This window comes from Mobula hypostoma, chromosome 19 (genome assembly GCF_963921235.1).
Source record: "Mobula hypostoma chromosome 19, sMobHyp1.1, whole genome shotgun sequence".
In the NCBI taxonomy this organism is placed as follows: Eukaryota; Metazoa; Chordata; class Chondrichthyes; order Myliobatiformes; family Myliobatidae; genus Mobula; species Mobula hypostoma.
In genome coordinates, this window is record NC_086115.1 from 13845557 (window position 1) to 13859326 (window position 13770).

Here is a 13770-nt window from a genome sequence, read left to right on the forward strand (position 1 = left end):
CTTTGCTATAATGCACAAGAGTTTTTAATTCAACAAGTTGTATTTAACAAAATAAAATGTGATTCTGTCGTAAATATTAGGTTGCCAAATGTGTGTTTGGTACAACTGCTAGTTATTATACATTTGTTACATGCAAGTTGCAATTACAAATTTGCTAAAATATAAAATGTTGTTTTAAAATGTTTCTTAAATGAAAGTCATAATAATAATAAAACTATAATTAAGTTATTGTAATATTAATATTATAATATTTTTAAAAGTGCCAGAAGTAGGCCAGTAACATCATGAATGATCACACCCACTTTGTTCATGGACTGTTTGTCCCACTCCCATCAGGCAGGAGGCTATGTAGCATCTACACCAGGACCATCAGACTCAAAAAACAATTACAATAAGGCTGATCAAATCCTCCACCCACTAATCCACCAGCACTACTTTATCATTTCCTGTCAGAGTCACCTTATGTACAGACATTCCTATACCTAGCGCCACTTTATGGACAGACAATCAGTCTGTATATAAGTTATCGTATTAATTTATATTCATTTTATTTTCATATGATTTTGTTCTTTAATCATATTTTGTTAATTTTTGTGCTACATCAGATCTGAAGTTACAATTATTTTGTTCTCCTTTACACTTGTGTACTGGAAATGACATTAAAAAAATTGAACCTTGAATCTTAACCTTGAGGTATTTTAAGCGCTCTATGATGAGTCAGTCTATAGACAGAGGAGTGATGGCCCCCTCCTGTTAGGCTGTTCGTGGTAACTTTTTTTTTATTCTTTCTTACTTCTCTTCTAGTATTTATATCTGTGCACTTGTAATACTACTGTGACACTGTAATTTCCCTTGGGATCAATAAAGTATCTATCTATCTATCTACCTATCTATAAATGCAAGTCATTACTTTTATAATTGTGTGTTCTTTTAAAAATGCAAACTGTTTTACAAATTATAAGTTTGGTATGGTGGCGTAGGGATTTGCACAATGCTTTACAGTACCACCGACCTGGGTTCAATTCCTGCTGCTGCCTGTAAAGTGTTTGTATGTTCTCGCCCGTGACCATATGGGTTTCTGCCGGGTGCTCTGGTGTCCTCCCACAATTCAAAGATGTACCAGTTGGCAGGTTAATGGGTCATTGTAAATTGTCCTGTGATTAGGCTAGGATTAAGTCAGGGAATTGCTGGGTGGCGCAGCTCGAAAGGCCAGAAGGGCTTATTCCACACTGTATCTCAATAAATAAATAATGTCAGGAAGTATTCTGGAGTTATGTGAATATAGCAGATATTAATTAAAACAAGTATCAGGCTCATTTCTTATTGTAAATTGAATTAAGTATGGGAAGCTTTGAATTAGCGAGTTTTTTTGTAAACTGCAAGCAATAAATTGAAGTTAAGAGCACAGGCTGCTCCATAGACTAAGAGATCGCATATGCAAGAGTCAAACATGAAAACAATGGGGTTGTGTTAATTGGCTTGCATCAAATCAGGTAACATGGGATGTCCTACTGTGGCTTTCTTGGTAACCCCACCTTAGTCAATAACTTGGTCTATGTTCATACCAAGGGGCAGTAGAGGAGGCCATGATGAGGCTAAACTCAGGTTGGAGGAGCATCACGTCATAGACCGTCTGGGTAGTCTCCAGCCCCTTGGTATGAACATAGAATTCTCCAACTTCCGGTAATTCCCTCCCCCTCCCTTCCCCTATCCCTATGTCACTCTGCCCCCTCCCCCAGCTGCCTACCACCTCCCTCATGGTTCTGCCTCCTTCTACTACCCATTGTATTTTCCCCTATTCCTTCTTCACCTTTCCTGCCGTTCACCTCCCCCACCCCTTTATCTTTCCCCTTACTGGTTTTTCACCTGGACCCTACCAGCCTTCTCCTTCCCATCCTCCCCCACCTTCTTTATAGGGCCTCTGCCCCTTCCCCCTACAGTCCTCACTAATGGTTCTGGCCTGAAACGTTAACTAATCGTTTCCACGGATGCTGCCCGACCTGCTGAGTTCCTCCAGCGTGTTGTGAGTGTTGCTTTGACCCCAGCATCTGCAGAGTATTTTGTGCAGACAACATGGGCTGTTATTTGAACCATTGTGACTTCAGTTCAATCTGACAGACTAGATAGACGTTGTCACTTAGCATTTCAAACATCTTCCTAGATATAGGCAATCAATTTTGTGCTTTTATGTTATCTGTGTACTCAGAGACCGCCCTGACAACATTGATTTTGAATTAGTTCTTCCAGTGCGGCGGTTGTAGAGTCAGCAAGCCGATTGTTATTTGCCGGGCTGCGTTCGCGGCGCCTCTCGGCCACCGTCCATCGACGCGATGCGCCGGCTGGCCAAGAGAAGGCGGAAGGAAAATTCGCTGCTCGGACGCTCCGCAGCCGGCCGGCTGGCTGGATACAGTAGGAGTAGGCGGCCGAGGCATTAGTACCGGGGGATCTGGGCTAAATCTCCAGGGTTGCCCTGGCTGCGGCCGCCGGGCCCGTTTCCGTCTCCTAGCAACGGCGCGACCCCTGACCCCAGGTCGGGGACTGCAACATCTGGGCATCCTCCGTCCTGTTCCAGCGTTAATAATTAGTTGCTCTAACCGAGCTATTTATATAATGTTTACATCTGCATAAATCGCATATAGGTGTTTTTACATAGTACTTTGATTGGAGGTGTCAATATAAAGGTGCATTTGGCAGTATATTAGATCTTGGGGGAGATGCAGCCAAGTGTGGGCCCTGCTCCCAATTGGGAGGCAGCTACAACGGAGGGTTTGGACAGGAAGGATTCTGCTGGGAGCCTCACCGCCGCCACCTGTACCAACAGCTCTCCGCTCAGCAGCGGCAACAACAGCCCCCTCTCTGAACCGGAGGCCGGACCTACCCCTGAAACTGCAGCCAGGCACAGTCCCACTGAGACCTTGGATCTTCTCAGTCTGGTGGTGGCTTTCAAGAGGCTGGAGATCTTTGCTGAACCGCTGTACGACTTCTGGGAGCTGCTGAAATACTTAATCAGGTATGGCATTCATTGAGTCCTGATGAAGGGTCTCAGCCCGAAACGTTGACTGTTTATTCCTCTCCATAGATGCTGGCTGACCTGCTGAGTTCCTGCAGCATTTTGAGTGTGTTATGCTGGATCTCCAGCATCTGCAGAATATCTTGAGGTCATGGAATTATATATTTATATTTTATTTATTTTCTTATTGCTCTCCTCTCCATGGTAGATTGTGACTGGATACATACAGGCAGGTGACGTGGGCAGATGTGTAAACACAATACTCTGCAGATGCTGGGGTCAGAGCAACACTCACAACACGCTGGAGGTACTCAGCAGGTGGGATGCTGCCTGACCAACTGAGTTCCTCCAGTGGTTCATGGGCAGATGTGTGGCAGATAGAGTTTAATGTGGAGAACTGTGACTGATGAATTTTATAAGGAAGAATGCACAATATAGAAATAAAAGATGCTCTTTAGAAAGCGTTGGATGAGAGAGACCTGGGCATGGGCGCACAAATTATTTGGAAGTGGAAAGGTGGAATAGCAAAGCAGAGACAAAGTTTTAAGAAGGGAAATTATTGCCAGACTGCATAAGACACTGCTTTGTCTGTATTTGGGGTGTTAAATTCAGTTCTGATTGCCACGTTGCAAGGTAAATGTCATGGTCCAATACTGTGTTTCACAGTATTGGAACAGCCTCTTTGGCCCAACTTATTCATACTTTCCAAATGGCCTACCCATGTTTGCCAGTGTTTCGTCACTAACACTCTAAATTTTCTTATCTTATCTGTCTTAATGTCTTGCAAATGTTGTAATTGAACCTGCCTCTACTATTTCCTCTGATACCTTGTTCCGTATACCCACCCTGTGTGGAAAATGTTGCCCCCTTGGGTACCATTTAAATATTTCCTATTTGACCTTAAACTTGTGCCCTCTGGTTTGATACTTCCTCTACCCAGCGTGGTGGGGGGAAGGACTGTGAGCATTCACTTTATAATGTTATATAAAATCTTATGGGGCATATAGGTGTGTAGTGGAGTGTATATTGACTGGCCGCATCATGGCTTGCTACCAATGCTGTTAAAAGGAAAATCTCACAAAAGGTAGTGTTAATGTATTCAGCCCAATACATCGTGGGTAAAGCCCTCCCCACCATTGAGTACATCTACATGAAATGCTGTTTGCAGGAAAGCAGCATCCATTGTCAGAGATCCCCACCACCCAGGCCATGCTCTTCTCTCACTGTTACCATCATGTAGAAGGTAGAAGAGCCTCAGGACTCCCAACACCAAGTTCAAGAACAGTTACTGCCCCTCAGCTGTCAAGCTCTTAAACAAAGCGGATAACTACACTCACTTTCCCGTCCATTCAGACGTTTCACCAACCAAGGATCTCATATTAATGGCATTTTATTTTATTTTCTTGTTATTTATTGCTATTTACTTACATTTGCATTTGCACAGTCGTTGTCCTCTGCAATCTGGTTGATCTTTCATTGAAACCCACACAAAATGCTGGTGGAACTCAGCAGGTCAGGCAGCATCTACGGAAAAGAGTAAACAGTGGATGTTTCGGGCCGGGACCATAGATGCTGCCTGGCCTGCTGAGTTCCCCTAGCATTTTCTGTGTATTGCTTTGATTTCCAGCATCTGCAGATTTTCTCTTGTTTGATGGTTCATTTATCCTGTTATAGTTACTTTTCTAAAGATTTGCTGAGTACTGGCCCTTCAGCCCACAATGTGGATAAACCTACTCCCAATTCAATCTAACCCTTCCCTCCTACATAGCCCTCCATCTGTCTTTCACCCATGTGCCTACCTGAGGGGCCCAACTGTATCAGCCTCTACCACCTTCTACTTTTATTTCTGCCCCCCCAGATCCCATAACACCCTTGTTGATTTTTGCTGCACCGTTTCAGGCTTAATAACATCCTTCCAATACGGGGGTGATCAGAACGGGACACAATACTCCCAGTGTGGTCTCACCAGTGACTTGCACAGTTAGGGGGTCCTCAATCTTGTACTCACTGCCCCAACTGTTAGTGTCGAGCATGCCAGATGCCACCTTCATCCCCCTGCCTACCCGTGTCACCATGTGATGGCATTAGAAAGGGACCGGGAAAGATCCACAAGAATGGTCCTGTCATGAGGGACAACAGTTACAGCAGGTGTTATCTACAACTTTCTCCAATAATAAACTTTATTTTCCGAATATAGTACTGTGCAAAAGTCTTGGGCATATACACAGTGTATAGCCAGGGTACATAAGACAGCACTGTAGTAATTTTTCCCAAAAAAAACCCCAAGTTTTAGGACATGTATAAGCGATGATAAACCTTATTCTGATATGGGTCTCTGTTGTGACTGAGAGTGGGAAGGTGACAGGAAGAGGGGAATCACGGGTGGAAAAAGGGGGAGGGAGCTAGAAACACCAGAGAGACATTCTGTGATGATCAACAAACCAACTGTTTGGAATCAAATGACCCTGTCTGGTTTCTCAGGGCTGCGTGTGTCTGCCCCCTTCCCACCTCCTCACTCCTGGCACTGCTGGATTTTTTCATACTAGGGGAATTGAGGGCTATGGGGAAAAGGCAGGTAGGTGGAGATGAGTCCGTGGTCGGTCACCCATGATCTAATTGAATGGTGGAGCAGACTCAACGGGCCAGATGGCTGATTTATGTTCTTGTGCTTCTCCGCTATCGCGGTGCTCCTTCCTTGCTATTCCCAACACCCTTTGCTCCCGCTAGATTTACAACCACTCTCTCCATTGCACATTGACAAATAGAAAACTGTCTTAGGCACTCTTGCTATGTACACTGTATGTGCCTAAGGCTTTTGTACAGTACCGTGTGTTATACTGAACTTGTACGTTATAAATTATTGCACCAATATTGCCACAACAAAATTGAGAGGTAAATAGCATAAATGTTAGCAGGCCTTCTCCATTGAAGTTGGGTGAGACTAGAATTAGAGGTCATGGGTTAAGCGTGAAAGGTGAAATATTTAAGGGGAACCGGAGAGGGAACCTCTTCACTCAGAGGGTGGTGTAAGTGTGGAGCGAGCTTCCGGCGGAAGTGGTGGATACGGGTTTGATTGCAACAGTTTAAGAAGAGTTTGGGTTTGTACAAGGGTTTGGTTTTGGGAGGAGTGTGGAGGGCTGTGGTCCATGTGTGAGTTAATGATTCCAGGCAGAATAATAGTCCAGCACAGGTCAGATAAGATAGGTTGAAGGGCTGATTTTGGTGTGGTACTGCTCTATGACTCTTCGAATTGTTCTTTTGCAATCCTGTTGTGGACTCCAGGAGGAATGGAGACAGGCTAACCTCTATTGACATCAATGGATCTGGGTTGGGAGGGTGAACAGTTTTAAGTTCCTCGGTATACACATCACTGAGGATCTCACATGGTTTGTACATACCAGCTGTGTGGTGAAAAAAGCACAACAGTGCCTCTTTCACCTCAGACGGTTGAAGAAGTTTGGTATGGGCCCCCAAATCCTTTCTACAGGAGCACAATTGAGAGCATCCTGACTGGCTGCATCATTGCCTGGTATGGGAGCTGTACTTCCCTCAATCACAGGACTCTGCAGAGAGTGGTGCAGACAGCCCAGCACATCTGTAGTTGTGAACTTCCCACTGTTCAGGACAGTTACAAAGACAAGTGTGTAAAAAGGGCCCGAAGGATCATTGGGGACCCGAGTCACCCCAACCACAAACTGTTCCAGCTGCTACCTTCCAGGAAACGGTACCATAGCATTAAAGTCAGGACCAACAGGCTCTGGGACAGCTTCTTCCACCAGGCCATCAGACTGATTAATTCATGCTGATACTATTGTATTTCTATGTTATATTCACTGGCCTGTTGTACATACTGTTTATTACAAATTACTATAAATTGCACATTGCACATTTAGATAGAGACATAACGTAAAGATTTTTACTCCTCATGTATATGCAGGATGTAAGTAGTAAAAGTCAATTCAATTTAATTTCTTGACCAAATAGATTGAGGTTTTCACACAAGGTGTGTCCCTTCAGATTTCTTAATTGTGCCTGTTCCATTTAAGTTTACATCACTGGTGAGGCCAGGAAAGATGAGGGACGCCAAACTGATTGAGGTTACAAACATGAGAAAATCTGTAGATGTTGGAAATCCAAGGCAAAATGCTGGAGGAAATCAGCAGGCCAGGCAGCATCTATGGAAATGAATAAACAGTCAACATTTCAGGCCGAGACCCTTCATCAGGATTGGGGGGAAAAAGATGAGAAGTCAGAGGAAGAATGTGGGGGAAAGGGAGGGGAATGAAGTTTACTCTTTTTTTTGACCTAATGTGTCTTGCATGTGCGTCCCAACTCCTGTACGTGCCCTGACTGAAGGCAAGCAAGCTGAATGCCACCTTCACCACCCTATTAACCTGTGTTGCTACTTTCATGGAACTAGATACCTATATCCTGAGCTCTTCCCGTTCTACAATACTCTCCAGAACCCCACCATTTACTGTTTGTCCTACCCTTGATTAACTTGCCAAAGTGCAACATTTATACACTTGTCTGAGGTAAATTCACGATACTGTTCTTACTCCAGCTCTATAAAGTGACTGAAGCCGCTTTGCATCCTTCTCACAATCCCACCCAGATTACTGTCTTGGGCAAGTTGAGAAACATTGTGTTCCTTCATCCAAATCATGATACATGTTGACGCCACAAGCAAGAAAGCTTATCAATGCCTCTACTTTCTCGGAGGCTGAAGAAATTTAGCATGTCTTCGTTGATTCTCACTGATCTTTATTGATGCACCATAAAAAGTGACCTATCTAGATACATCACAGCAACTGATCTGCCTGTGACTGCAAGAAGTTGCAGAGAGTTCTGGACATGTATCACAGCACATCACAGAAACCAGACCCCACCCCGCCGCCCCCCGTGGACTACACTTCTCGCTGCCTCAGTAAAGCAATCAACATAATCAAAAACGCCACCCGCCCTATAGTTCTCTCGTCTCCCCTATTCCATTGAGCGGAAGATGCAAAAGCTGAAAGCAAGTGCCCCCAGTCATGGATAACATCAGCCCCACTGTTATAACATTATTGAACAGTTCCCAAGTACAATATGGCACAAGTTTAGACAGAATCCATGGAAAGGAGGCTGGTTTCTGTGACGTTCAGAGCTACGTGTACAACTCTCTGTAGTTTCTTGTGGTCAAGGACAGAGCAGTAATTATACCAAGCTGTGATGCATCCAGATAGGATGCTTTCTATGGTGCATTGATAAAAATTGGTTCTTCACTATTTACCACATACTCGCCCGAGAAAGACTCATTTGTTCTGAACTCGTTCCTGTCGACAAATTTTCAAATCCTGTAAGTATATTGGTTACATTCCATGTGGTTTATTTATACATACATGTCACTTATGTAGGACTTTATCAAAGTCTTCTGATGCACCAAATACATGCATTGATTCTCTCTTATCTCTTCTGCAGTCACATTGTCAGTAAAACGTTTCACAAACTGACTGATACATGATTTCCCTTTCATAAATTCATGTTGACTTTGTCTATTTCCCTTGACATTTTTAAAATGGCATATTTTTCCCATCCTTGATAAAGTACTCTGATATTTTCCCAGCTACTAACCAATACTAAACTAGGCATGACAACCCGCCTCAGAGCACTGAAATGTTACATTTATCCAGTTATGTTATATGGCTCAGAATGTTGGACCATATCTAGTAACATGAAGAAACACATTGAAGCAGCAGAGATTTGGTTTTTGAGGAGGATGCAAAGAATATTATAGACGAAACGAATATCTAACGAGGACGTCATGCACAGAGTAAACACAAAAAGAGAAATAATGAGATCATGAAAAGGCAACGCAACTTCATTGGACATGTGATTAGGAAAGAGGTAATTATGGGAAAGATTGAAGGGAAGAAAGCAAGAGGAAGACAAAGACAAATGATGATGGAGACAGCAGCCAAAGAACTGGAAATGAATTCCAATGAATTGATCCACTTGACCGGAAACAGGAGTGTGTGGGCCATGGCAGTCAAAGCTCAAACTGGGCTTGGCACCTGATGATGATGACTGGTGGGAACTGACCAGTCTCTGGCTTCCTGTAACCCCTCTCCCACTTTCTTGTAAAAATTGTGAATAATTTGTTTTCCTTGTGAATGCTACTAATATGAGGCAGCGTGCCAGAGATGCTGCTGTAAGTAAGCTTGTCATTGCACTGGCACAGATTACTTCGACTCTCTTTGTCACTCTGCTTTGCGGAATAGTGAGGTTACATTGTCCTCCTCTGATCTGCTTAACTGTTTTATAATCTACAGAACTTTGGAAGATAACACCCACTTTTTCCTTTATTTTGTTCCTACCTCCTCGTATTGAAATTACTGAAGGTTTATTTCATTTCTCAATTGCTCTCTTGTCGCTACCATCAGGAAGGAGATACAGGAGCCTCGGGGCCCACTAGGTTCATACTTTATACTTTAATATCGCCAAACAATTGATACTAGAACGTACAATCATCACAGCGATATATGATTCTGCGCTTCCTGCTCCCTGGATTACAAATATTAAATATTAAAAATATTAAAAATTAGTAAATATTAAAAATTTAAATTATAAATCATAAATAGAAAATGGAAAAGGGAAAGTAAGGTAGTGCAAAAAAAACGAGAGGCAGGTCCGGATATTTGGAGGGTATGGCCCAGATCCGGGGCAGGATCCGTTCAGCAGTCGTATCACAGTTGGAAAGAAGCTGATCCCAAATCTGGCCGTATGAGTCTTCAAGCTCCTGAACTTTCTCCCGGAGGGAAGAGGGACGAAAAGTGTGTTGGCTGGGTGGGTCGTGTCCTTGATTATCCTGGCAGCACTGCTCCGACAGCGTGCGGTGTAAAGTGAGTCCATGGACGGGAGATTGGTTTGTGTGATGTGCTGCGCCGTGTTCATGATCTTCTGCAGCTTCTTCCAGTCTTAGACAGGACAACTCCCATACCAGGTTGTGATGCACCCTAGAAGAATGCTTTCTACAGTGCATCTATAAAAATTAGTGAGGGTTTTAGGGGACAGGCCAAATTTCTTTAGTTTTCTCAGGAAGTAAAGGCGCTGGTGGTTTAGGAACTGTTGTTACCCCTCATCCATCAGACCTAAGGATGTGCTGGTGGCAGCCCACAAGTGTTGCCACATTCTGGTGTCAACATAGCATGCACACCATGTTCGACAGAAATGTGGATCTTTTGCCTGGTGTCTTTTGCCTAGCTATGCTTGGATGGAGTTCTTTGTCGGGGCAAATTGCTAAGTAGGTTCATTCAAGTAGTGAAGACGTTTTACATTTGATCCAAGTGATCCAACCCATTGTCACACTCCCATGGCCTCTTGGTTCCCCCCCCCCCAACCCCCCCGTCTCTCATACACATCGTGTGATGTCAGATAAGGAACTATGAACCTCCCTGGTGTTTCCAGTTTACTCAGCTGCTCTCTGTCCAAGTGGCCTGAGCTGTGAGAAATGGTTGATCCTGAGCTCTATTAGGAAATGATTCGCTCAGCAATCAAGGCTCACCCATGGAAGTGAAAGGAGAACTCAAGTGTTTTCATTTGACCGGAAAACTAATATGTTGTGAAATAAGTTACAGAAAATGTTTAAAAATACTTGAGGGGATTTGAAAAAGTATAGAAATGAATTGACCGATTTAATAAAGAAAGGAAAATCAGGTTTATTTGTCACTTGTACATTGCAATGTACAGTGAATTGTATTATTTGCATCAATCAAATCGACGAGGACTGTGCTGAGCAACCTACAAATGTTGCTAGACACTTCCAGTGCCAACACAGCATGCTGTTACTCACTAATCCTAACCCGTATGTCTTTGGAATGTGGAAGGAAACTGAAGCACTCGGAGGAAACCCTCGCGGTCATGTGGAGAACATAAACTCCCTACAGACAGAGGCAGGAATTGAACCTGCATCTTACAGCAGCCACTCTAATAGCATTATGCTAACTGCAGTGCTACAACGCTGTGTTCATTTCTAGAACCCATTGTGTAGTAAAATCACCGTTCCATGTGACTCAAGTCTATGAAAACTGACATTCCTTCAGTAATATTTTAGTGTTAGCAAACATTTTTTATTTGAAAGGGAAAGGCGTGGATTTCTCTGACCCTATGCTAACTGTGAGCCTTAAAAGTGTCCCACAACTAAAGCAATTTGATCTCAGAGTACCCGTTGCAAACAATAAGACACCCTGGCATTGAAGAAATAGAACAATCGACACTGGTTTTGGCTCAGCAGAACAATACTTTGTGTGTGGTATTGTAGAGTATTCTTCAGTTAGATAAAGCAGTGCATCCTCTGACTTACAGTGCACAATGCAGTGGGAAGTTTCAAATTCAGTAAATGTTTGTGTGTAGATATTTCTATTGTTTCAAGTGAGAGGCATGGTGTGAAGAAAAGAACCCAGAAAGTCCTGATGCAGCGTACTGACCTAAAACATGGTCAGTTCGTTTCCTCCTATGGATGCTGCTTGACTACTTGAGTTCATCTAGCATTTTGTGTGTTGCTCTGGATTCCAGTATCTGCACTCTCGTGTCTGCAAGTCAGAGCATCCTCGAGAGACTGCAGTTGCTAAAATCAGGAGTGTGCAAAAGGAACAGACTGCTGGAGGGACTCCGTGGGACAGGCAGCATTTATGGAGGCAAAGGTATGGTCAGTGCTTTTGGTCGAGTCCCTTCATCAGGACCTGAAACATAAACTATTTCCAAATGTTGATGGGAGTAAGTAGCACAGACTAGATGGGCTGAAAGTTCTTCTGTGCTGTGCTTTTCTATGACTCTAAATCATGACAGTAATTTGAATTGTTTCCAATTACTCCCTTTTTAAACCCCATGAATGAAGTGACTGTCTGGCACTGGAGATTTACCATTCTTTAGTGCTATGTCTTTCTTAGAGATTTCCCTGTCTCCTCTCCAAAGATGCCCAGGTCCTGTGTCCCTACTGTGTTTATCAATCACGTGTACTTTTTCTTTTGTAGATGGAAAGCTCCCCTTTGCTCCCTCGTGTGCTGTGTTACACTCAATGTGCTGTTTCTGGCTCTCAGCCAAGGTAAGCCTTAATAATCATAATCGTACTAAAGAAAGCAACATGAGGGTCTCTGTTCCGTTGCGAGCGTGAGGTGTGGGTGATAGGTAGATGGTAGCTGATGTGCTTTTGATCTTGGCTGCCTGTTCCCCAGAACTCTTGACTTGCTGATAGACTTGCCTTCTGCCTGATTCAGCCCTGTTTCAGGGCAGCCAGGTAGCATAGTGGTTAGTGTAACATTTTACAGTGTCAAAGTATGCATGTACAATATATCTCTGATATTCTGATTCTCTGACTATGTTGGACATTGATCTGAATGATGCATTTCACTGTAGGTTTTGATGTACACATGACAAATAAAGCAAATCGTTATCTTTGTATTCAATCAATCTGTGGTTCCTTGAGAGAAAATTCTGCCTTGTCACTTCCTGAAATGAATGACATTTTTTCTGAAACAGTGTCCCTTTGTAGTTGGTTTTCTGCATGGAGAGGAACGTAGTTTTTGGCATCTATCTTGTCGAATGCACTCATTTGCAAAGGAGGTAGAATTTTGAATTAAAACAGAAAGCACTGGAGACTCAGTGGTAGCATCAGTGGAGAGTGAAATGGTTAATGCTTCAGGCCAACAAACACTTGTTTCTTTCTCCACAAATACTGCCCGTCCTGTCAAGTATTTCCACTATGTTCTTGTGTTGAATTGAACATAAAGTCAAACTTGAATTTATTGTCTCATGAACAACAGCAATAAAAACACTTATTTGCAACAGCAGCTCAAGTACCTAGCATTGTATAAGGAACATAAATTCAGCAAAAATTACACACAATTTTTTACAATAAAGAACAATTAGTAGTGTTGCTAAATTATAGTAATGAACAATGCGTTGACTCAAGAACCAAATGGTTAAAGAGATGTAGCTGTAAGTACATACAGTAAGAACCAGGAGCAGGAGTCGACCATCTGGCCTGTCGAGAGTACTTCACCATTCAATAAAATCATGACCATGGACTGATCTCCACCTACCCGCCTTTTCGGCAGACCCCTAAAATCCCCGGCTTTGCAGAAATCTATCTGACTGTGTGTTAAGTATATTGACATAGCCTCTATTGCTTCCCAGCAGAGAATTCCAGAGATTCACTACTCTGGGAAAAGCAGTTTCTCCTCATCTTTATCCTAAATCTATTCCCCTGAAACTTGAAGCTGCGTCCCCTAGTTCTAGTCCTACTTACCAGTGGAAACAGCTTACCTGCCTCTATCCTATCTATCCCTTTCATAATTTTATGTTTCTATATAATCCCTGCTCATCTTTTTGAATATCTAGTGAGTGTAGTCCCAGGCCACTTAATCTCTCCTCACAGGCTAACCTCCTTATCCTGGCTGTGATACAACCCATTGGAAATCTCTCCATCGTTTACCCATAGAAATTTGCAAAAGTCTTTGGTGACGTACCAAATTCTTAGGTGAGAATGGGCCTTTGGAAGATTGGGTGAGGAGATGTGCCTGATTGGGGTACCTTGTTTAAGGTGGCAGGAATGATAGAGGATGATCATGGATGAGGAAGTGAAGTCAAAGAGAACCTTGTTCTCACTAGGAGTAAGAGACAACTATATGAGGAGAAGTATGGGAAATGAAGTTCAGGGTTTTCCACAACCATGGCTGAGCTAAAGCCGCAGCCAAGGAAGTAGGAAGTCATCTTGTAAGTAC

The 13770-nt window shown here is 43.2% G+C and overlaps 1 protein-coding gene across 3 annotated transcripts in view; it reads left to right on the forward strand.

Moving 5' to 3' along the window:
• Positions 1-2247: 2247 nt before the first annotated feature.
• The window catches only part of zfyve27 (zinc finger, FYVE domain containing 27), a 216938-nt gene continuing 205415 nt past the window's right edge, over positions 2248-13770 (forward strand). Inside the window, exons 1-2 of one of the 3 annotated variants that reach the window (XM_063071390.1) lie at positions 2248-3010; positions 12022-12092. In XM_063071390.1, coding sequence (XP_062927460.1) covers positions 2715-3010; positions 12022-12092 — 367 coding nt within the window. In that variant the 5' untranslated portion in view covers positions 2248-2714. The remainder of the gene's footprint in view (positions 3011-12021; positions 12093-13770) is intronic. The other 2 variants (XM_063071388.1, XM_063071389.1) reach the window with 2 other exon arrangements.